This window comes from Saccopteryx leptura, chromosome 11 (genome assembly GCF_036850995.1).
Source record: "Saccopteryx leptura isolate mSacLep1 chromosome 11, mSacLep1_pri_phased_curated, whole genome shotgun sequence".
In the NCBI taxonomy this organism is placed as follows: Eukaryota; Metazoa; Chordata; class Mammalia; order Chiroptera; family Emballonuridae; genus Saccopteryx; species Saccopteryx leptura.
The window spans coordinates 41,009,588-41,036,233 of record NC_089513.1 but is presented as its reverse complement, the minus strand read 5'-3'; the positions used below and the strand labels follow the sequence as shown (position 1 = coordinate 41,036,233).

General features: G+C 35.4%; 1 protein-coding gene across 2 annotated transcripts in view; it reads right to left on the bottom strand.

The window, feature by feature from the left end:
- The window catches only part of SS18 (SS18 subunit of BAF chromatin remodeling complex), a 73,628-nt gene that overhangs the window by 4,511 nt on the left and 42,471 nt on the right, over positions 1–26,646 (bottom strand). The window contains exons 5-10 of one of the 2 annotated variants that reach the window (XM_066352479.1): positions 24,293–24,514; positions 12,669–12,836; positions 11,778–11,882; positions 8,932–9,024; positions 8,103–8,225; positions 4,604–4,737 (exon numbers count right to left, since the gene is read on the bottom strand). In XM_066352479.1, the coding sequence (XP_066208576.1) occupies positions 4,604–4,737; positions 8,103–8,225; positions 8,932–9,024; positions 11,778–11,882; positions 12,669–12,836; positions 24,293–24,514 (845 nt within the window). The remainder of the gene's footprint in view (positions 1–4,603; positions 4,738–8,102; positions 8,226–8,931; positions 9,025–11,777; positions 11,883–12,668; positions 12,837–24,292; positions 24,515–26,646) is intronic. The other variant, XM_066352480.1, reaches the window with a different exon arrangement.

The following is a 26,646-nucleotide window of genomic DNA, read 5'->3' as shown; positions in this document are numbered from 1 at the left end:
CACAGTGGATAGAGCGTTGGACTGAAATGCAGAGGACCGAGGTTCAAGACCCCGAGGTCACCAGCTTGAGCATGGACTCATCTGGTTTGAGCAAAAGCTTACCAGCTTGGACACAAGGTCGCTGACTCGAACAAGGGGTTTCTCCAGGGGTCCCCAAACGTTTTACACAGGGGGCCAGTTCACTGTCCCTCAGACCATTGGAGGGCTGAACTATAAAAAAAACTATGAACAAATCCCTAAACACACTGCACATATTTTAAAGTAAAAAAACAAAACCGAAACAAATACAATATTTAAAATAAAGAACAAGTAAATTTAAATCAACAAACTGACCAGTACTTCAATGGGAACTATGCTCTTCTCACTGAACACCAATGAAAGAGGTGTCCCTTCCGGAAGTGTGGCGGGGGCTGGATAAATGGCCTCAGGGGGCCATTTGGGGACCCCTGGGTTACTCAGTCTGCTGTAGCCCCACATTCAAGGCACATATGAGAAAGAATCAACGAACAACTAAGGTCTCACAATGAAAAACTGATGATTGATGCTTCTCATCTCTCTCCGTTCCTGTCTGTCTGTCCCTATCTATCCCTCTCTCTGACTCTCTCTCTGTCCGTGTAAACAAAAAAAAATAATAAATAAAAAAAATTTAAAAATATTTGAATGAGGAAATAAATTACCAGAATATCACTTTTTTAAAAAGTTGACCTGTGGATTAGAACGAGCCTAAATGTTATCTGCTCAAGAATCTTGCCTTTAAATACTCATTAGCCAGGACTTACAGTGGTACCTTGAGATACGAGCAGAATAACATACAATTTTTTAAGATACGAGCAGCAACTTGGTCTGTATTTTTGTTAGAGATCAGAGCAAAATTCCAAGATATGAGTTGTAATTCGGGAAACTGCCGCTAGTTGGCGTGTTGGCGCACGGGTCCAGTATCAGCAGCACAACACCAGCATCTCCTTCTTTCTCACGAGTTACTCGCAGAATCAAGTAGAATCTCGTGCACTGTACTCATTCTTGCATCATTTTGGCATTTTTTACTAACTTTTTTTGTGTGCTATCATGGGGCCAAAGAAAGTGAGTGTAAAGCACAGTGGTGAGAAGAAGAGAATGATGTCAACAGAAGTAAAGCAAGAAATAATAAAAGAACATGAACATGGTGTACGAGTGATTGAACTGGCAAGGCTGTACGACCACAATACACCTATAATTTGTACCATCCTTAAACAAAAAGATGCCATCAAAAGCGCAAATCCAGCGAAAACAACTACAATTCTGTCCCAATTAAAAACAAATATCCATGAAGAAATGGAGAAGCTTCTGCTGGTGTGGGTGAAAGAGAAAGAGCTGGCAGGAGATACAGTGACGGAGACTGTAATATGCGAAAAGGCACCTTTTTAAGCGACTTGAAGAAAGAACCATCAATCTCAAAAGAGGCAGCAGAAGATACATTTAAGGCAAGTCACAGCTGGTTTGAAAATCTCAAGAAGAGATCGGGTATCCACTCGGTGGTGAGGCATGGTGAAGCTGCGAGTGCTGATGTTAAGGCAGCTGAGGAGTACATCACACGTTTTGCTGCGCTTATCGCAAAGGAAGGCTACAACCCCAACAAGTGTTCAACTGTGATGAAACAGGATTGTTTTGGAAAAAAATGCACCAAAGGACTTTCATCAGTGTAGAGACACTGCCAGGCCATAAACCCATGAAGGACTGTCTGACCCTTGCATTGTGTGCAAATGCTAGTGGTGACTGTAAAGTAAAGCCACTGCTAGTGTATCATTCTGAAAATCCTTGAGCCTTTAAGACTCACAAGATTCTTAAAGAAAAACTGCAAGTTATGTGGCGCGCCAATGCTAGGGCATGGGTTACGTAGCAGTTTTTTATTGAATGGGTAAATCTCGTCTTTGGTCCTGCAGTGAAGAAATATCTTCAAGAAAATAAACTCCCTATGAAAGCATTACTAATCCTTGAAAATGCTCCAGCCCACCCACCTGGTCTTGAAGATGACATTCTCGATGAGTTCAAATTCGTGAAAGTCCTCTACCTCCCACCCAACACGACTTCAATCTCACAACCTATGGATCAGCAGGTCATTTCCAACCTTAAAAAGCTTTACACAAAGCACTTGTTCTGCCACAGCTTTGAGGTGACTGAGAATACAATTCTAACCCTTAGAGAGTTTTGGAAAGATCACTACAACATCGTGATATGTTGACGCATTATTGACTTGGCATGGCAAGAGGTTACCAGAAGAACCTTGAATTCAGCATGGAAAAAGTGTGGCCTGATGTTGTTGCAGACAGGGACTTTGAAGGATTCAAACCAGAGACCGAGACCGAGGTAGAAGCGTTGGAGGAGACTGTGTCCCTTGGAAAGTCGATGGGTCTGGAGGTAGATGAGGGGGACGTAAACGAGCTTGTCAAGGAACATGAGGAGGAACTCTCAACTGAGGAGTTGAAGGAGCTACAGATGATGCAACATACGGAGCTTCTGCAAGAGATTAGTAGTGAGGACGAGGTAGAGTCGGAGGAAGTGATTTCTACAAGTGAAATTAAAGACATGCTGGTAACATGGGAGAAGCTTTCAAGTTTCATTGAAAAGAAACACCCAGAAAAAGTTTCAACTGGTCATGCTTCAGCACTTTTTATTGACACTTGTTTGTCATGTAATATTTGAAAAGGCAGGCAAAAGCAAACCTCTTTGGATTGATTTTTATTCAAAAGTCCTGCAAGTGAAAGTGCCCAAAGTGCAGCCCAAAAGGCAAAAACGGGTGGTGATTAGATTAAAATACGGAATGTTAAGTTTAGGATAAGTTTAAAGTAAAGAAAGTACATTTTTAAAAATTAAGTTTTTGTGGCTTCATTTTAAGTAAAGAAAGTGAAGTTTTAGTTTTGTTTAAAGAAAATGTAGTTTTAGTTTACATTTAGTGTTAAGAAAGTGCAGTTTTAGTTTACGTGTCTACAATGCCTGCATCCCTTCCTCCCTCCCTCCTCCTCCACCATTCACCTCCATTAGCTGCACTCATCTGTCTCCAAGGTAAGAATACAGTACTAAATAACACTTTTTTCTTTTATTTCATATATTTTGTTATGCATTGGTCAAGTATACATGTGTGTTTCTTAATTAAAAACATGTCTTTTTTCATAATTTAGGATGGTTTGGGGATGTTTCACAGGGCTGGAACGAATTAAATCTATTTCCGTTATTTTAAATGGGAGAAATTTGTTTGATGTACGAGTTGACTGACTAATGAGCTCGGTTACAGACTGAATTACACTCGTATCTCAAGGTACCACTGTATTGTGCTTTAAAAATTTAATAAGTCCTCTGCTTAATCCTTTGATTTAGTTCTAGTGTATTTTCTTCAATATTAGTCATCTGTCCTTACCCTTTCACTTTGTCTCTTATGTCTCTTTTATCGTTATCACTTAAATAGGAAGTGTCTGTACAAAGAGGTTGTAGGCTTAAAACAGCATTAGAAAAGAACTACTCATGCCTCAATTTCTAATTAGTACAGCATGAGTTATTATTCCTCAAATCAAATCATCTGACCCCAAAACCCTAACTTACAAAAAAAAACCTATTTTAGGTAGCTTAAGTGGTGAAGAGACCAGATTAATCTCACCAGAAAGTCATCAGCAAATCTGTAATCAATTTAAAGAAACTGCCAACATAATAAGTCATTTATATTATAATTCAAAGTATATATGAAAAGACTCACAAAAGTATGACAGTGGTACATATTACTGTCTGTGGTTAAAAAAAGGAACCTAAGTAAACATTTGTTTCAAGAGAATACAGTTGTCTTAAAATGAGATACACACCTCTACATTTTTAAAAGTATAAGGAAAGATAACAGGGAAGAAAGATTATTAAGACTTCAGATAATGAGCCAGACCAGGCGGCGGCTCAGTGGATAGAGCGTCAAACTGGGATGCGGAGGACCCAGGTTCAAGACCCCGAGGTCGCCAGCTTGAGTGCGGGCTCATCTGGTTTGAGCAAAAGCTCACCAGCTTGGACCCAAGGTTGCAGGCTCGAGCAAGGGGTTACTCGGTCTGCTGTAGCCGGACCCAAGGTTGCAGGCTCGAGCAAGGGGTTACTCGGTCTGCTGTAGCCCCATGGTCAAGGCACATATGAGAAAGCAATCAGTGAACAACTAAGGTGTCACAACGAAAAACTAATGACTGATGCTTCTCATCTCTCTCCGTTCCTATCTGTCCCTATCTATCCCTCTCTCTGACTCTCTCTCTATGTAAAAAAAAAAAAAAAAAAAGTCTTCAGATAATGAGTATGTGCAAAGAAGGAGGCAACAGAGACAGATAATAAGTGTGAATTTAAAAGAGGGAGAGATAAAGAGAATGAGAATGAGAGACCACGAATGAATGCTGGTGCCTAGAGATAAAACATGTTTTACATGGTAGTATAATTATAATCCACTGTGCTAGCCTTCTATGGAAAAGAGTTAAAAGTAAAAACAGGTTTTGTTGGTTAACTCATGTATTATGAACAGGAGAAGAAAAAAACGAACCTTCAAGTAACAATATTTAACCTAATCAAGAATGCACAAACAATGCAGCAGTCAGTTGGCCAAGTAACTTACCTGGTCATATCCATAAGGCCTCTGTTGTGGTGGCTGTGGTGGTCCAGGTTGTGTGGGTCTATAACCCCCATACTGCTGACCTTGTCCCTGTGGGTAGTTAGGATACTGAGGACCTGGACCACCCTGTGAAGGACCTGTAAAATAATTAACATAAACAAGAGCCCAAATAAAAATATAATGCTCTAGTACTCTAGAAACGGTTTAAAACTAGGTGTTATGTTTTTCTATCTAATCTAAAAAGGATAGCTTGGTTATCATGATTTTCTCAAATGCTTTTGAAATAAATTCCAAAGTTTATAGTAAGAGTGGAAATAATATATGGATACCACTATGTACTAAATGTTCTGATTCAATGTAACCATTGTGCTATGCATTAGCCATTAAAAATTTATATGTCAAAATGAGTAAAAGAGATAGAGGAGTTGTAAGGCAGGTTAACTCCTCATGAAAAAAATTCATGTAAACACTATTAGGAAGTTAATCAGTATAAGCAAGTTGTAAAAGAAAAGGTGAGAAACGAATTCAAACTAAAATACTAAAATTTCTGAATACAGTTTGGGAATCAATGATATTTACAGCTGTATAACTCTAGATTTATACTTGTAATCACTAATAGAATAAAAAGGAATAATTTTACATGTAAATTCTAGATTTATATTTGCAATCACCAAAAAAATTCTTTATGTTCTGCATTGACAAACTTATTGTCACAATATTTTCAAACCGAAAATAAAGACTTGATAAGCTACAATTTGCATGTGGAAAACTTGATTCCAAGATTACACTGTGTACCAATCACCTTTAATACTTAACCCATAAAAAGGAATGATTTCAAATTTCAAAGATGGCAAGGGACTAATTTGGCTTGCCAAACAAATATGTCTATTTCATAAACTCCACTATTGTCTATTATAGAGCAGGCTTTATAAAGTATGAACTAAAAAGCTTTGATATTTATGTTTTCTATCACAAACATTCAAAACCTGCCATAAAAAACCCTGAATGCAGAGGAAAGTACCAAAGAAAGCGATAAATTTTCAAGCTTAAATCAATTTCATCAGTCTATGTTACTTAATTATACGTTCATTTATTAAAACTCTAAATATTCTTCTAGAAGAAAGTTTGATAAGTCGATGTATAAGCAAAATGGGAGGTTCTTTAGGATTCCTGATGTCTAACAAAACAACATTTAGCTACTTAAACCAAAAATATTTAACCTCCTATATTCCCTCTTCCCACTGAAAATAATTACATCTCTTAAGTCAGTAGATTTACCTGATTTAACTACATATTTGTTTCCACGCAAATGCAATTAAACCAGAATACTCTATTCAAAGTACAAATAGACAGTGGTCACTAAATGTTTCTAATTTGAGAAGAACAAAGAAGTCCCTCTGTAAAAAACAAGAAACGCACAGAATATTTCTAAAGTCATATCTGACATTAGAAAACCAGAACGTAGCACTGTAAGGAAATGCCTGACTCACAATAACTGACTTAATTTCAATACATACATTGAAGGTACAAGAGAATTTTTAGCCTGATTTTGGTTCTTAGATTTGCCATCACAGTAGAGGAAGTGCTATAGTAATAGTAGAGCTTAAGTCAACGAATAGAAGTAGTAAAACATTACTGATGTAAGAAAGAGACCACGTTAACAAGAGATGATGGCAGATCAATAAACAGCTACTTCCCTGGCCAAGTAGCTCAGATGGTTTAAGCATCATCCTAATATATTGTTTCCTGGTTTGATTCACAGTGAGGGCACATACAAGAATCAATCAATGAATGCATAAATAAACAGAACAAATTATGTTTCTCTCTAAAATCAATAAATAACTTTAATAAAAACACCTGTATTTTCCTATTTTTTAAATTGTTAAAGTGGCCTAAAATTTAAGACACATATAAGGTCCTTAGCATTCCCCACTCTTTATCCAATAGAGTTATTTAAAGTCAGATAGCCAGCTAGTACATATTTTAGTGAATATATAACAGGGAAACAAAATACCCCTAAACTCTGTAAGACACACAGCTGCAATATATGTACCTGTGGATGTGGATGTTGCTATTTAGAAAATAACAAAGACAATCTCTTTATGCATTCTAAACAAATCACATTTGTACTTTAAAAATCAACATTATCTTTCATAGTAATAGTAAATAGTATTAATTTTAGAAACAAATTTGCTAATCAGATTATGTAAATATGGTTAATATGCAACCAATTCATCATTTTCCAAGCACATAAAACTAGCTGCTGGTCATAAATTCTAAATATGTCTAAGAATTTCTATTTCTTGGACCCAGATGGTTAGCTCAGTCAGAGCGTTGTCTTGAAAAAACCAAGGTTGCTGGTTTGTTCCCCATTCAGAGCACATACAGGAAATGACCAATGAATGTACAACTAAGTGGAATGAAAGACACTCTCTCTCTCGCCCTTCCTTTCTATGTCTCTCTAAAAATCTATTAAAAAAAAGTAATAAAAATAATAAAACGTTTAAAAAGAATTCATAAGCTCTGGCTGGAGAGCTCGGTTGGGTTTTAGAGCATTGGATAAAAGCACAGAGGTTGCAGGTTTAATCCCCAGTCAGGGGTCAAGGTCACACAGGAACAGATTAGTGTTCCTTCTTCTATCTATCTCTCTCTCTCTCACTTCCTCCCTCTCTTTAAAAATCAATAAAATAAATATTAAGAGAAAAAAAAAGTGTTGAAACGGCCATTTAAAAAATTTTAAAAATCATATTTCTTGTCCTCTATATGACTGACTATAGAGTATATCTTTGGTCAAGAAACCATTTCTAGTTGGTTTTTATTTTATTTTATTTAATTTTTCCATTGATTTGAGAGAATGAGAGGACAGGAAAAGGGGAAGAAGTGAGAGAGAGAAGCAGCAACAGGTTGTTTCACTTAATTGTTCCAATTAATGATGCGCTGATTGGTTGTATCTCATGTGGGATCAAACCAGCCACCTTGGTGAGCCAAAAAAAAAGACTCTAACCACTGAACCACCCAGCCAGGGCCTCTGTGTGAGGTTGGTCGGCAATGGGGGAAGGTCACATGAGGAACCACACATGCCCAGGCCCACCAAAAGAACCCAGGAGCATTTTGAAACTGTCAGCCAATGAAATTTCGCCACCCACCACCACCCTACCAACGCTATAAATCACCCCCGGGCAGGAGAAGCTGCACGACTTCCCAGGCCGCTGTCTTGCAGACCAGTGAACCTGGCCCAGGAACGCTCTAAATAAAGCTTTTGCTTGTCCACACTTGCTGGCTATATCCTTCTTTCTTCCTCGGCTGAAAATACCTTACACTGTTTCTTTTTAAATAGCCTAAAAGTTTATCTAAGAATGTTTTAAATAATACAGTAATAAACAATAGTAATAAAACAATAATAATTGGGAATTTTCAAAAGTGATAAATATTCACTTCCGTATTTCAAAACATTAATCACTTTATTTTTAGGGGACAGAAATCCAGTGTGGTCAGCTCGTACCGTAGCCCTGCTGCTGCCCCGGGTAGCCCTGCTGCCCCGGGTACTGCTGCTGCTGCGGCGGGTATCCCTGCTGCGGAGGCGGTCCTTGGTAAGCATCCTGCTGCTGGCCGTACTGGGAGTTTCCTACAGGGTAATCGGAGAAGAGGGGGGAAAACCTGAGAAGTTGGCTTAACTAATTACTTCCTCTAAGATGCATAGCCAACAACACAAGAACAAAATAAAATGCCATATTGATTTTTAAAAGTTAACAAAACAAAGAAAAAACTCAAACCAAACAGAAGGATTTCGGCCAAACAAACTGCAGTTAAAGCCAATTTTGCAAGGTTGAACTGCAGCATTTTCAGCGTCTCTGCCATACGAGCATTACATTTACTGGAACATCACAGTCATAAGATCATGACTATGCTAAATAAAATAAAAAAGACAAAATTAAAGACAGCTACAAGAGCACACACTAGCTACACAAGATCAGCAAGCTGTTTCCTAAAGGCACTATACTTGTATGTGAAATTATACATATGTAAATACACACGCAAAAAAAAATTGGATTGATGGATTTATGTTCAAATAGAAAATTTCCACTGAGAAAAAATTATTTTAAAAATGTTTTAGTCTTTTTATTGTTGTTAGAAATGGCAAGTCATGGTTACACATTTTAAATATACGTAAGGAAATTATTTTGATTGTTCTGGGCTCCCTGTAACTTTCAAGACAGCCAGCAACTATTTTTCTACGAGAGCTTTGCATGGGTAGAAGTTGTCTTATGCAAGAATTTTCATTCCTGTGGAAGGGGATATATATGTGTATGTGTGTGAAGGTATATAGATACCTCCTTCGTAGTAATGTTGTGAGGAATCCTCATAAGGCCTATCGTAGCCTTGTTCAGGATACGACGGTTGCTGATAACCGTAATCATTATGACCTACATCAATTCGACAAGAGACAGGAAGAAACGTTAATGGCCACTGAGTGAAAACCCTAAATATATTTAAACTTTCAGATAAAACTGGAAAAAGAAATGGAAATACATAAAAAATAATTTCAATTGCATTAGCCAAATATTTACCAATGTGATTTTTTTCATATAGAGATAACGTGCAAAATTTTTTAAAGCAAAAAACAGTAGATTTAGAAACTTAGAACACTTAAATCTTAACTCTGATAATCCTCTTTGAGAGGGGTGAAAAACTTTATCTTCCATTTTCTTTTAAGAGAATAAAAGCATTTAGGCCTTTCACATGTAAATAACTTGAATTAACTGAGAATGAATAAAGGAAGCAATTATAGTTTCTCAAAAACATCTGTTCTACTGGTCACCAATTCAAGAGCATATGCTAAACAACGCAAAATATTTATATAAGAGTTCCATTTCACATTTGGTTTACTTGAATAAATTATATGTATCTCAAAGTATTTTTAGGCGCAAAAATATAGTGCTTAATGCTGCCATTCTACTAGAAGCCTTTCAAAAATATTTCTAGGGTAACATAAGCATACACCTTCATACAATTAAGATTGTATTAAGTGCTAGAGTACACCTTTCCTTTTAATACTCAATAAATTTCACCAGCAAGATGACTGGACTTTAGTGAAAATCAATACTCTAGTCCTTTTAATTAGAAAACGCAGAAAATAACCTATCAATTCGTTAAAATCTGAACTGCATTTTAGTAGAATGTCTAACTAAGGAAGGAGGAATACAGTTATGAATAAATGTTATATTCAGTGCTCTAGTATTCCAATGTTCCCAAACCAGCTTAAAAATATCTATATTAAGGGTTAGCAAACTATAGCCTGCAGTCTAAATAGGCCAGTGGCCTGTTTTTGTCAATAAAGTTTTAATGAAACAGTCATGCCCACTTATATCTTCTTTAGCTATTTTCATGCTATGACAAGAGTTCTGTGGTTGAGACAAAGACCATGTGTCACACAAAAGACTAAACTATTTACTCTCCGGTTCTTAACAGAAAAAATGATTGTCAATTCCTAATCTACATATTTACAGGCATAAATATCTAAACATAAGAAAAAATCCAATGCTGCTTAAGAAAATTAACTGTTATACATGAAATATTCTATGTAAATGTCAGACAAATATATTAATAGACACCTAGCAAAATGTACCATTTAAATTTTTAAATCCCAATGTAATAAGATGAATTATTTATAGAACCTTAAAGTTCTGATAGTTAGAAAAATAACATCTATCTCAAGTAGAAAGATCCTATTTAAAACAATACAAATCACACATTTCAGGAAATATTCAGGACCATAATAACAGTATCAAAATTCAAGTCAGTTACTTAAAATGTATTTTAAAAATTAAACAACAAATCATTTATATTCAGCAGATTTCCTCTTTTAAAAATATCTATAGTTTACAAGCTTACTTAATACAATGTCTACACTACATGTAAAAATAAATGCACAACACTGAATGATTCCGGTCAAAAAACCCGAGATAAAAAAAATTAATATGTTGTTTTCTAACCAGAATTGTCCATACATATCACAACACTAACACTAACAAACATTTATTGTTTGCAAAATTCTACAGGTGAGTGCTTGTTCTGCCTACATAGGCAAAACTCTGGCAGTAAAACTAATGCCCTTACACCAATGTACCTTTATGCTTTAGAGATACATTGATGAAAAATGGCAAGCAAAATGATTTTTAGATACAAATTACATCTTCTTGCTAGCTTATATTAGCTTCCCGTAAATGGTCCCAACACTTTAGCTTTAAAGTCTTAGTTTCCCACAGTTTCTCTTTGAAAGTAGTTTACCTTAAATACACCAAGGGAGTTTACTATATAAATGAAAACTTTTGCAAATCCTTTCATAACAAGATAAACCATTTTGTGATGTGACTAAGCACCTCTTAATTTACCAGTTTAATATGTTTGAATCCTTTTTACCTCTCACCATTGTATTATAAATTTTGAAACATACAGAAAAACTGAGAAAACTGAAGTGTACAGTGATAGCCTACTTGGATGCTTGGATTGTTACCAAGTACAGCACATCGTTACTAACCACTTTTTCACGAACCACCTTCCTACTAAAAAAAATATATCATTAAATCAAATAAATAAAATTAAAATTTGTTTTCTAAATGCCTTTACTATTCCACTAAATCTATATACTACATTATATGGATATAATTTAACCTCCAAAACTTTTTCTCTAATGCAAATGCTAATGTATACAAATCATAGTCCTTTAAAAAGTATGCAATATTAACTAAAATGATGAAACATAGAAAAAAACTTTAGAAATTCTATGTATTTAAGCTATGCATAGAAGTAAACCAACAGGTGAACTTTACGGTATGTGAATTATCTCAATAAAGCTGTTATTTAAAAAAGTAAATTAGTAACATTGGCTTTGGTTTAAATGAACTGCAAATAAAAAAGCATCGATCCTCTTTTACATAAGGATTCCAATGACAGAACGTGATCCCCGATGGTACTAATAAGGAATATCTAAACAAAATATACTTTGAAATAGACTATATATATTAATGCTATGATGCTTTAGATTACTGAAGTGTTCTAAACTTAGAAGAAACATATAGCTAGTTTCTTCATTCACTTAAAAGTGTTTTTGAATAGCTATCTTCATTAATATGGGCCAAGGATAGAAAATGGGAAAGTTAACATTAGGAGAGATTACCATCAGGGTAATATTGCTGGTTCATGCCTTCAGGAGGACCTTGTCCACCATGACTGTATTGGTCCCCATAATAGTCTTCCTGGCCTGAGTATTGCTGTGGTGGGCCTGAAAAACCACAACCAGTCAAGATATAAACAATTTGTTCACCAGGTCATTAAAGACTTTCTTTCTATTCTGGTGTTATGAAAGATTAATTCAACTGTAGATTCCCTTCCCATGCTTTGGCATTTCATACACTTTTAACTATTCTTATACACACACATACTTAAACACACAGCCAACACAACACACATTTCACAAAGATTAATGTTAAAACCATACATATAATATTAAACAATGCCAACTGAAAAAAACAAACACCAACTTCTTAAAAAAGAGGGACAAACTAGTAGAAAACTAATTTCCTTTTTATTCTGATATTAGAACAGTTTGAAATAAATTAGGGTTTTTTTTTCTGACCATGTATTTAGTACCTTCTCAAAAGTAAAACAGTATTTTCTGCTATAGCTTTTGATATAATATGGTATGAAGCATTTTCCCAGAAAATAAAAGAAAGCTGAATACCAGGAAGTTCCTATTATACCTACTATATCCTCTACCTTTTAAGAGAAAAAAAAATCTCTCTATATATAGAGATATAGATATAAAATACACACACACACACACAAACATGTAATTAAGAAAAAAACAACTATTCCTACCACATCCACCACTTTTCAGGAAAAAAATACATCTATACATCAATATAGATAAATATAAATATATATTTTTTTAAATCAAGAAACTAAAGCCCTGACTATGCCTACATGAAAAGTTCATTAAAAGGGAAAGAAAGCCTTTCAACTACTGTTACTCATATTAAGCAGAAAATTTTTCCAAATGGACTCTTACCCTGTTGAGGTGGTCTATAGGGAGGAATCTGTCTCTGACTCATCATATGATTGCCTTGGTTAACTTGACCCATCATTCCCATAGGGGGCTGCTGGCCTTGGTAATGCTGCCCACCTCCCTGTGGCATATTGTACTGTTGAGAAGGAGGCTGCTGATGCATCATTGGACCTGAAAACAAACAAAACATTATGCACACAATGTTAAAATATAATATTAACATCTTAATAGAAATACAAAAATATTTTATTGTATAATCTCCAAATTACATACCTTCTTATAATAAAAACTGACATTAAGTAATAAATTCAAATCTTTGAATTAAAGTCTGCATGTCTAAAATAATCTACAAACAAGGAAAAACAACCAATCCATGGTAGCTGATTTGAAATTTACTGGATAATATTCTAGTAAGTTTTTTAAAAACAAAATGGATACAATATATGAACATCCTGACTGCATGTATTTTTCACTGTGTACTATACTACCTAATACCTATGTATTTAACCATTCTGGAAAAGATAGACTCCTTAGTTACACAATTAAAAACAAAGTAAACTTTACATAATCACATAGCAAATCAGTAGTCTAACCAAGAGAAAAACTATGATTTCCAGGATTATCCACTTTTCCCCTTTTTCAGTGCCACTCATTACATAATGGTAGACAGGGAAACTATGCAAACATGTATAAATATATTGGTGGAACTTCATAAACTTTCAATTCAGACAAAATTTTAAAGAGTCAGCTTTCCCTTTTCCGACTATAAGATTTATAAACTAAAACAGTCTTGCTGAAATCAAAGGTTTTAGTGCTCCTTAATAACTCCTAACACATACACAGTAAAAAACCGTAAGCAGAGAACTACAATAAATCATAGACTCAGAAATCAGAACTATGCAGTTTCCAAAGTGAGCAATACTGCAGTAGCCAAACTACCCACTGCTATAGTACCACATTAGCAACAGGAAAAATATATCACATGAAATAATCAACATAAAGTTCTGTGGTACCATCCAACAACGTAAACAGCTCCTCAAAGGTTCACTGGGCCAAGTTATGGGGTGGGGAGCTCATCACTCTACCACTACAGCCATTCCTGTCTCAGAAGTATGCATGAGTTCTCCCCAGTGCATACTGCTTAAATAACTACACACTTCCCTTGAGTAAAGGGGAACGATTTAAGAAGGCAAAGGAACTAGAGAGACTACAAAAGTTTTACAGTCAAAATTACCTAAATGAGCTGCAAGCTCAATTCTTAATTATTTAAATAAAAAAATCAAAACAAAACCTGCTCACTTTGCTAAATATGTAAGTGACCTACAGTAACAGCAACAATGTAAGCAGAAGGAATTCAACATTTTTCCATTTGAAGAACTGTATTGCCCTGGCGGGTTGGCTCAGCGGTAGAGCGTCGGCCTGGTGTGCAGGGGTGTGCAGGGGACCCGGGTTCGATTCCCGGCCAGGGCACATAGGAGAAGCGCCCATTTGCTTCTCCATCCCCCCCTCCTTCCTCTCTGTCTCTCTCTTCCCCTCCCGCAGCCAAGGCTCCATTGGAGCAAAGATGGCCCGGGCGCTGGGGATGGCTCCTTGGCCTCTGCCCCAGGCGCTAGAGTGGCTCTGGTAGCAGCAGAGCGACGCCCCCTGGTGGGCAGAGCATCGCCCCTGGTGGGCGTGCTGGGTGGATCCCGGGTGGATCCCGGTCGGGCGCATGCGGGAGTCTGTCTGTCTCTCCCCGTTTCCAGCTTCAGAAAAATACAAAAAAAAAACCACAAAAAAAAACTGTATTATCTAAAGTACTTTATCAGAGCTAACTCTTTTTCTCCTGTTTGTCTTCTTGTGTTCTAATATTTTTCAAATTCCTTTTTCCTTCTAATTTTACCATCAATAAAGCCTTTGAAAGGTTACTGTGGGATTTTTCTTTCAACCAGGAAATACACTCTTAGTAGTAGGGGCAATGTGGCTCACTGGAGAGGAGGGAAGAGAACTGAACACTGAATGCACTTAACACTGCAGACAAGCTTTCAACATTTATATATTTCATGTAAACCATTAACAACTACCACAGGTAAGGATCCTAATTTTCAAGATTTTAGCCAAGGAATTTAAAGATCAAGATTACTCATTTGTGATTTCAAAGTACATTTATTCCAGTATTCTTCACTGCTTCTACTCACACTATATGGCAAATTTAGTAGTTCAAAAGCAAATTATGCAACAAAAGTTCCAAAACACTAGTTTAATTAAGGTAAAGTAATTTAAATATATTTTGTATATAATAAAGTATTGAACACTAGCATCCATAATTTAATAGGCAGCATGACTGGGCATTTATGTCATTCATTTCAGTAAAAGGAGGTTTTGCATTGTCTTTCTTCTCCAACACTGATTTTAAATACCTCCTGTCTTAACAGAATGTAACTATAAAACTAATGCATACAATATGTATTAAAATAAAAATTTTAAATAAAGGTGGAAGAAAGCAAAAACATAATGGCTTAGGGAAAATCCAAAAGGATACAATGTCAACAAAATTCTAAATTTTGGTCTAAAGGAGAAAAGCATTTCCAGCTTAAACCCACTTGTGCTTTAGAAAAGACAACGCTACTTGTGCTTTATATTTTCGGACTGTCAGCAGTTCCGTGCTGAAGAGCTCCATTACCACCCTTCTTATTCTCTGTCAATCCCTCCTTCTGAGGATACTTGACATCATTCTGGATCAAGCCTAAAACCACACACAGAGAATAGAGGACAGAAGACTATCTGTCCTCTCCCAGGGAAAGGTTCTATATAATATTATCACTACAATACAAAAATCCTAAAATACAAGAAATTTCTTTATCCCACCCATATCCATGTTATGAGAATTAGACTAGCTAGCCCATTACCTATTAAATAGCAATTTTTAAACCATACATCTGTCTTCATCAAGAGTTCTACGATGTTTATTATTATTTTACACTGAATTTATTTGGGGGTTACACTTGTTAATAAAATTATATAGCTTTCTGGTGTACAATTCTATAATATAGCATCAGTATATTTGAATTATGTTCACACCCTAAGTCAAATCTCCTTCTAAAACCATTTATCCCCTTTATACTCTTCTACCTCCCCCACTCTCTTTCCCTCTGGTAATCACCATACTGCTGTCACTCTATAAGGTTTTTCCCCCCTTGGTTAATTTCTTCTCCTCTTTCACTCCCCCAACCCCCTCCCTTCTGACAATTGTCAGTCTGTTCTCTGTATCTATGAGTATGTTTCTATTTCGTTCATTAGATTCTACAAAAACGTGAAATCATATGGTTTTTGTCTTTCTCTGAGTGGCTTATTTCACTCAGCATAATAATCTCCAAGTCCATCCATGCTATTGCAAAAGGTAAGTAAGCATTCCTTCTTTTTAATGGCTGAGTAGTATTCTATGTGTAAAAATATCACAGGTTTTTCATCCACTCAATCTACCGATGGACACTTGGGCTGTTTTCAGATGTTGGCTATTGTAAATAACGCTGCAATGAACACAGGGGTGCATATATTCTTTCAAATTAGTGTTGCAGGTTTCTTTAGATTAGGCTCAAGTGTTGGTGAGAATATGGAGAAAGGGAACCCTGTACACTGTTGGTGGGAATGCAGACTGGTACAGCCACTGTGGAAAGCAGTACGGAGTTTCCTCAAAAAAATAAAAATAAAAGTAACAGGTGGCATTATTACCAACTTCACTTTACAGATAAGAAAATGTAATATTCGCACGCATTAAGAATCTTACCTAAAGTTGCGTAACTAGTAAATGGTGAGAACTCTCAATCCATGTTCTTAACTACTATGTGTACCTCTTCTCCAAAGTCAAACCATACTTCTCCCATGTAACATCTCCCAGGGAAAAGGTTCTATATAATATTATCACTACAATACAAAAATCCTGAAATACAAGAAATTTCTTTATCCCACCCATATCCATGTTATGAGAATTAGACTAGCTAGCCCATTACCTATTAAATAGCAATTTTTAAACCATACATCTGTCTTCATCAAGAGTTCTAAATAATTTATAATAAGACATTTATAAATGTAATAAGCAAGGACCAAAAGCCAAGTAACTAGGAAAACCCTAAAAGTTTACTTAGTAAATTAACTACAACTAGTATAAATTTAGTTAAGTTTCTAAGCAACTAATGATAAATTAGAACTATGGTAGATTTTAGATAGTAAAAAGAGTGTCAGTTTATTAAGAGATATACTCTTTTTAGAACATGAAAGTGTTGGAAAAATTCCCATGAATGTATTAAAAAGTATTAAAACATAAGAGTATCAGTAACTTGCTACTGTAATTTGTTTTTTTACTAACAGCCCATCTTCAAATATAACTCCTTACATTAAACATTTATTAAAGCTGTGATTTTCAACTGTGGGCAAGATTTTGTCCCCCAAAGGACATTCTGCAGTCTGGAGAGATTCTGGTTGTAACAACTGGCAAGGAGGATGCTACGCCACCTAGCAGGTACAGGACAGGAGAAATACTGCTAAATATCTCAAAATGCACAGGACAAGTCCCCACAATAAAAAATTATTCAACTTAAAATGGAAACAATGCTGAGTTAAAGAATCTTGTATCTCAAGGGTATAATTTTACATCATAGGCATCTCTACAAATAATCTGGAATTTAGATTATGTATTTAGCTTTCTAGCGACTGAAAATTGGAAAAGGGGTATGTTATAGCTTTATAGCTTAATAAGTCTAGAAAAATAAAAGATTACAGAATTTCTTAAGGTTAAACAACCTTTTTATATAGTTTCAACTATACTATATAATATTAATTCTAAAACATATTCCAAAAGCTGTAGATTTATGTGGCACAGGTGACAATCTGCTGTGAAAGATCCCATCCTGCTCAAGTAGAAAGCCATGGAGATGAGCTACATTAAAACATATAGTTTTGTGTCATTAGCATGAAAGCTGAAAAGTTATGAACCACAGATACAGAAGAAATTATCTAGTCCAGAAAAATTCTGAGTGAATGGACTATAAGTAAGCATGACATCAAGTAGTTAAATATAATTTGTAAGATTTATTCCTAGAGATTCTGGTTTAGCAGGTATAGGGTGAGACACACAAACCTTATTTTAACAAGTATTCCCAGTGATTCTGATCCCGGTAATCCCAGAAACACACACTGAAATCAAGTTCTAAGGGAAAGAATAATCAATCAACCCCTTTTTTTACCATAATAGAAGCTATAGAGTTGGATAGAATGTTAGCTAAAAAATGAATCCACAGGGATTCGTGTTACAAATATGCTAAAACTCATTAAATGACACGCTTAATATTTGTGCATTTCACTCTATGTAAATGTTACCTAAAGAAAAAAATTGTTTAAAAAATTTTAAATATTGAGCTCTAATAATATATAAACCAAAATGTTACAGGTAAAGTGTACAGATTATCTGCAAATTAATCTGATATGCATTTTGAAAATAAGACTCATTGATAGATAGGTGATGGACAGACAGATGAATGAAAAACAAACAGTAACATATTGAATGGAGAATGCAAGTGGCAACTATGCAGGTACAATTCCTCAACTTTTTCTATATGTTTGAAATTTTATGTAATAAAATACTGGCAGAAAAATTTAATCCTAGAATATATAAAGACTTCTCAAAACTCAACAGTAAAAAAAAACATTTTCCAACTAGAAAATGGGCCAAGACCTGGAGACATTTCACTGAAGAGGATATATAATGGCAAATAAGCACACGAAAAGATGTTCAGATCAGTAGTCATTAGGGAAATGCAAATTAAGACCACAATGAGATATCAATACACATTTTTAGTACGGCTAACAAAAAAAGTATTGACAATACCAAATACTGGCAAGGATTTGGAGAAAGCAGATCTTTCATACACTGCTGCTGAGATTGTAAAATGGCACAGCCACTTTGATAATCAGTTTGGCAGTTTCTAAAAAAAAGTAAACATATACTTATTCTGTGACCCAGCACCTGCACTCCTGTGAATTTATCCTAGAGAAATGAAAACTCATGTCTAAACAAAAACATGAACATACTCACGATTGTTTATAAAAGCCTAAAACTAGACACAACCAAAATACTACAGGTGAATGATTAAATAAACTGTGATTCAACCATACTATGCTATACTAGTCAGAAATTTAAAAAAAAATCACTGATACATGCAATAATTTGGATATTAATTGGGCGTAGTTTAAAAAAAAAAAAGCCAATCTGACAAAATCATATACTGTATGATTCCATTTATATAATTCTTAAAAGGACAACATTAAAGAAATAGAAGAGTAACAGCAGTTGCTAGGGATTAAAGATAATTAGGGAGAAGATACATAGAATCTCTGTATTACCACTGCAACTTCCTGTAAACCTGTAATTTCAAAGTAAAAAGTTTTTAAAAGTGAATCGTAATGAAACTGAGTTTATAATCTGTTGAATAGAAACATCTGGATTTTGTCTCCCAAACCCATTAGGTTTTGGTGTAACTGACACTGATCTGTTTTATCTGACAGAGCCTTCTTTGGTTCATCCCTGGAATGATAGCTGATGGATGACAATAGCATACAGAAGGATGCTAGTTTTTTAATTTGTAATGGCAAGAAGAAAATCTAGCTATTCTATTGAAAAACAAATAGGATAAAGTATAGGCCCTGGCCGGTTGGCTTAGTGGTAGAGCGTCGGCCTGGCGTGCAGAAGTCCGGGGTTCAATTCCCGGCCAGGGCACACAGAAGAAGTGCCGATCTGCTTCTCCACCCCTCCCCCTCTCCTTCCTCTCTGTCTCTCTCTTCCCCTCCCGCAACCAAGGCTCCATTGGAGCAAGGATGGCCCGGGCGCTGGGGATGGCTCCTTGGCCTCTGCGCCAGGCGCCAGAGTGGCTCTGGTAGCAATAGAGCAACGCCCCTTGGTGGGCAGAGCGCCGCCCCCTGGTGGGCGTGCCGGGTGGATCCCGGTTGGGCGCATGCGGGAGGCTGTCTGACTGTCTCTTCCCGTTTCTAGCTTCAGAAAAATACAAAAAGTATAATGACAAGCACAAGACACAGTTCCTGAATTCATAAAATGTAGGAACTAGAGAAAGATAATTAAACAGATATTTACAAATAATAACAATTACAAGTACTCTACTACTAAAGAGTCTACATACAGGCTCTCTATGCTTTTCTGCATTTTCCAAATTTTAAATTATTTTTATAACAAAAAAAGTTATCATTGAAAAAATTACAACCTTGAAAAATTCATTCAATATAGCAGTTATCAATTAAATGTATGTAGCTGTACATCCCTAAAACTGTAACAAATAGAAACCTGATATACTAGCAATTCTGGAGCCATTGGCCAATTTAAAAGAGAAGAGAGATGAGTTAACTGGTACACAATGTGACTTATTATACTGCAACTAGTACTGCAAATTAGCAGACTACTACTCTTTACTTTCTCAAACAGTCAAAATGATAAACTGTAAATGTAGTGTAAGATATCCATCCCTTAGAGCAGGGGTCTCAAACTCGCCGCCCTTCCTTAGAGTAATTTCAACCAAATTCCTAAATTACAATGACAAGATTTTTAGATTAGTTACTCCCCCCCCCCTTAATCTCATTTTCAAAGATAAGAAAAAAAGAAGGAAAGTAATAAAGGGTCAAACAGTCACTTTAAAACTATCAGAATAAATGCATCTAGACTTTGACCTGAAGGTTCTGTTTAGAAAACTATTACTGCCTGACCAGGTGGTGGCGCAGTGGATAGAGCATTGGACTGGGATGCAGAGGACCCAGGTTTGAGACCCCGGGGTTGCCAACTTGAGCGCGGGCTCATCTGGCTTGAGCAAAAGCCCACCTGGTTTGAGCAAAAGCCCACCAGCTTGAACCCAAGGTCGCTGGCTCCAGCAAGGGGTTACTCAGTCTGCTGAAGGCCTGTGGTCAAGGCACATATGAGAAAGCAGTCAATGAACAACTAAGGTGTTGCAATGCGCAATGAAAACTAATGATTGATGCTTCTCATCTCTCTCCGTTCCTGTCTGTCTGTCCCTGTCTATCCCTCTCTCTGACTCTGTTAAAAAAAAACAAAAAAACTACCATATCACCAATTAAAATTCCCAAATATGTCATTTAAATAATTAATAATTACTATAATTAAATAATTGCCATTTAATTGTTCCTTTTTAAAACAAAATTCTCAATACTAGTCTTTTTCCATTTTTGTCATTGACAGAGATTAAATCTAAAAAATCCCACAAGTATTTTTCCTTGACTAATAAACCCTATTATAAAAAATGGTGATTAGCTTTAATATTTTTCTAACAACTCATGACATAGAGATATGTAAGTAAGAATGAGGAGATAGCAACAAGATTTCAATATTTTGTCTTTAACTCAAAGAACTGCTAATAACATCTCAATAAATGTTAAGAGAAATTTTTAAAAGTTCAGTGTTCCAATGGCAAGAGAAGTGAAGGCAAAAATTAATGAATGGGACTACATCAGACTAAGAAGTTTTTGCTCAGCAAGAGAAACTGATAACAAAATAAACAGAAAGCCAACTAAATGGGAAATGATTTTTTCAAACAACAGCTCAGATAAGGGCCTAATATCCAAAATATACAAAGAACTCATAAAACTCAACAACAAACAAACAAACAATCCAATAAAAAAATGGGAAGAGGATATGAATAGACACTTCTCCCAGGAAGAAATACAAATGGCCAACAGATATATGAAAAGATGCTCATCTTCTTTAGCTATTAGAGAAATGCAAATCAAAACGGCAATGAGATACCACCTCACACCTGTTCGATTAGCTGTTATTAGCAAGTCAGGTAACAGCAAATGTTGGAGAGGCTGTGGAGAAAAAGGAACCCTCATACACTGTTGGTGGGAATGTAAAGTAGTACAACCATTATGGAAGAAAGTATGGTGGTTCCTCAAAAAACTGAAAATAGAACTACCTTATGACCCAGCAATCCCTCTACTGGGTATATATCCCAAAAACTCAGAAACATTGATACGTAAAGACACATGCAGCCTCATGTTTATTGCAGCATTGTTCACAGTGGCCAGGACATGGAAACAACCAAAAAGCCCATCAATAGATGACTGGATAAAGAAGATGTGGCACATATACACTACGGAATACTACTCAGCCATAAGAAATGATGACATCGGAACATTTACAGCAAAATGGTGGGATCTTGATAACATGATACGAAGCGAAATAAGTAAATCAGAAAAAAAACAGGAACTGTATTATTCCATACGTAGGTGGGACATAATAGTGAAACTAAGAGACATTTATAAGAGTGTGGTGGTTACGGGGGGGGGAGGGGGGAATGGGAGAGGGATAGGGGGTGGGGAGGGGCACAAAGAAAACAAGATAGAAGGTGACAGAGGACAATCTGACTTTGGGTGGTGGGTATGCAACATAATTGAACGACAAGATAACCTGGACTTGTTATCTTTGAATATATGTATCCTGATTTATTGATGTCACCCCATTAAAAAAATAAAATTATATAATAAAAAAAAAAAAAAAAAAAGTTCAGTGTTTTCCGTTCATAACATTTTTGTATTTTTAAAGCTTTTCTTTAAGCACTATATTTACAATGCAGTCTCCTTTAATTTCTTCCACCTATTTATCAAAACAAAATTTTTAAAGTACGTAGTTCATTTCTGTAAACCACTTAAAAACTATTTTATAATGAAATGAACTATTAAAACTTCAAATAAAACTTTCACCAGGCTAAACATGTTTTATTCAACAGGCACATATAATTAAATTCATATGATTAAGTAAGAAAATATTGCCAGAGCCTAGTATAACTTTTTTTCTGATAATTGTCATTTTCTTTGATGTTCTTTGATTCTGAAATATCAAAATTTAACTGAAAGTTTATTTTTAATAAAACTAAAGATATTTTAATAACAATATATTTTTTAATACATTGGAAATTTCTTTGTGTATTTCCATCTTAGTCTCTCTTTTAAAAAGTAACTTTTATTTCTTAAAATCAGATCCCTACATAGTCAATTTCTGTATAATATATATATAGCTATAGAGTTAGAAACTTAACTGTACGGTTTCTAAGAAGTGTGCCATCATTACTGTAGTGCTGTCAGAATCACTATCAACTTTCTGGCTCTCTCTCCTGTTAACTACCGTATTTTTCGCTCCATAAGATACACTTTCTTCCCCAAAGTGGAGGGGGAAATGCCTAAGCGTCTTCTGGAGCGAATGCTCTTTCTTTTTTTAGCTGCTGCAGGTTTCCAGACAACTAGAAGAGTATTTGAACCTTAAAGGCTCATTTGTTAATAACAGTGCTAATGATTGTTAATACTGCTGTGAAGTTTACATTGTGGAAATATTATTGTGGTATATTTTATTAAGTATTTTAAACACACCATTTGGTTCAGAGTATTTTTTTCTTATTTTCCTCCTTAAAACCCTAGGTGTGTCTTAGGGTCAGGTGTGTCTTATGGAGCAAAAAATACAGTAACTATATGGAGAGCATCTGAATTCCATTCTGATCTAGCAATGATTGTTATCTTGCTGTTGGTCTGAGTCTTTAATTGACCTAGTTAAAACAATAATATTCCATCACAGGCACTAAACCACTTTGAAGAAAATAATGGAGCAAGCACTAGTTTTGCAAAGCTACATTCAATGATAATTTTTTCTATTATTTCCCTTTGTTTTCAGTATATCTCATCAAAATTATAGAGGATGTCTGTTCTAATATTTAAAATGTAGAATATATTATTTCATCAGAAATAAGTATCAACAGATAAACACTGACTTCCTTTATCTGAATTCACCTTAGTGATTTTTCATTAAAAAAAAAATCTAGAAAATTTTATTGCAAATATATTAAATTTATCTTCTACTCTTAACTTCACCACATTTCACAATTAAAAACCTTTAGGCTGCAATATGCCAAATGTTTTGACAAGTAGCAGAACAGAGTGCCCACTAACCAGTTTTGAGCTATTATTCACAAGAATACTTAAAAGAGAAACAGTATAACAATTTCATTATCTGAGATTGGTAATAAACTTTAATAGACTTCACATCACTCTAATACAAGAATATAGCAGCACCTCCACTAAACACTGTAATAACAAATTATATCTCCACTAAATACTGTAATAACAAATTATGTTATAATTACCGTTAAATGCTGAAACTCAGCATTAGAAAACACAAGGGAAATTCACATAAGTTTTTCTAGCCTTAATAAGTAAATGAACCACAGAGATGTTTTTTAGGGGTGATACTTGCAACATAAAATTGTATATTCTCTATTTTCTAGCTCTAAAGCAAATATTTATTCATTAACTAGTTCTTTTTTAAATCTGCAAATATAGAACCTCAAATAAAATGTCCAAATGACATAAAAATAAATAAGCTTCAAAAGCTAAATCAAGCAATTTAATTTCTAAATGTAAAAAAAAGATATTTTAAGCTGGCTTCAAACTCAACATTCCTTTTTTGTAGATATAATTGTTACTCAATGCAAACATATTTTTATGCACTGGCTAACTTCTTGAAAATGTTGTTTTCTTTTCAAAGGCTGATTGGCATTCTAGTAAAGAATAACATAAAGCTGCTTCACCTTGGTTCGGCTGCATATTCATGTTTGGTCTGGGGCCATAGTTTCCCATGGGTTGCCCTTGACTCATCGTCATCTGATTCTGTACCGGCATGCTCTGCGATGATGGCACGGAATGGTTGTAACCGCCCATGGATCCATGGCTACTTGAAGGCATGTTCATGGAACTGTTTGTCATATTGAGTTGATTGGGTCCAGGTCCCTGCATAGGCATATGGTTAGGCCCTTTGAAGAAAAGTGATCAGAACCAAAATGTGAAAGTTAAACAGACACTCTGTATAAAAGCACCTTAAAAGTTTTTATTCTTTTTTTTTTTTTTTGCATGACCAGAATAATAATACCAACAGTAACTTCAGTACTTAATCAATAACAAACAAAACACTTAACGTGAATGATAATAGATACTGTGAGGAAAGTATTATTCCCATTTTAGATTAAGAAACTGAAGCTATTCTGAAAACGACAAGTAATGAGGGAGGATTATTAGTTTTTAGAAAAGAGCCAAGAATACAGCTGGTATAATTAAAAGTCTGTAGTATTTTAGCACATAAACTAACAGATCACTGAACCCAGAGCAGTCTAAAAACAGACACAAATGCAGACTTTATTAAAAAATTATAGTGGTGATACTAAGCATTGGTAGGCAAAAGGAAGATAATTCAATAAATGGTGTTGTGATAATTGAGTAACCATCTGAGAAGAAAAAAATAAATAAAAAACCAAGTTGGATCCATACCACATAAGCTGGATCCATACCACATTACTTCCATGAAAACTAATTCCAGATGACTAAAACATTAAACATTGAAAAAAAGGAAAGACTGCTCTGGCCAGGTACCTTGAGTGTCATCGGGATACACCAAGGTTGAAGTTCGACACTGGTCAGGGCACATATAAAAATCAACCAATGAATAAGTAAGGGACACAACAAATCTCTCTCTCTCTCTCTCTCATATCAATAAATTAAAACAAATTTTTTTAAGAAGAAAAAAACAACACAGTTTCAGAAAGAAATAATTTAAAAATAATACCATAGTTAAAGGGCCTTCTTGAGTATGCCAGAAAATCCAGAGTCATAGATTTATAACTCTTTGTAAGGCTGCATAAGAATAAAAATTTGAACCCTGGCCTGCGGTAGAGCATCGGCCTGACATGTAGAAGTCCCAGGTTCGATTCCCAGCCAGGGCACACAGGAGAAGCGCCCATCTGCTTCTCCACCCTTCCCCCTCTCCTTCCTCTCTGTCTCTCTCTTCCCCTCCTGCAGCCAAGGCTCCATTGGAGCAAAGTTGGCCCGGGCGCTGAGGATGGCTCCATGGCCTCTGCCTCAGGCGCTAGAATGGCTCCAGCCACAACGAAGCAATGCCCCAGATGGGCAGAGCATCGCCCCACCCCCCACCCCCATGAGCATGCCGAGTGGATCCCGGTCGGGCAATTGCAGGAGTCTGTCTGACTGCCTCCCTGCTTCTAACTGTGGAAAAATACACACACACACACACACACACACACACACACACAAAATAAATAAACAAACAAATAAAAATTTGAACAAGACCAAAACAAAAACAAATTAAATAAAAAAATAATCTGGGAAATAATTATTTAAAAGTCATATCACTGACCAAACTACACAGTAAAATACCACCAGCAGGAGAAAGGGCAAAGTTCACACAGAAAAACTAGAAGAGGTCATAAACATAATCAGACGGTTTGCTATGCTTATATACAAAAAGGCAAATGAAAACTATGAAACCATTTTTTGTCTTTCAAATTGGCAAAGACCAAAGGTTTTGATTGAACTATAGTATTATAAAAAAATACCTTCATACATTGTTCAGGAAATATATACATTAAAATGTATGTAACTTTACCCAGCAATTTTAGTTCTAGGAATTTATCTTATAAATTTACAAGTTTGTATGTGCACACGTGTACACATATAAAATAGTGTGCATTTACTTATCTACTTGTTTAGCTATATTTTACAGACATATTCAAGGTAGCAAAATTTTTAATATCAAAAGTCTAGAAATAACCCATATTTCTGGGTGTTTTTAACCTGTATTTGTTTTAGAAGGCAACTTCTCAAATAAATTAGAGGCAACCATTAAAAAAAAATGCAATGCAGTCATCAAAACGAATGAGGCAACTCTTTATATACTGAGTGGTCTCCAAAATAAATCTTTATATACTCAGGGTCTTTAAGATACATACACTTTTAAAGAGGAGGAAAAATGATACATAATACTATCTAGTGTATGCTACTTTTTAAAAAAAGAATAAAGAAAAGATTTTTTATGCATGTGTTTATCTGCCTAGCCTGTGGTGGTGCTGTGGATAGAAACTGACCCAAAACACTG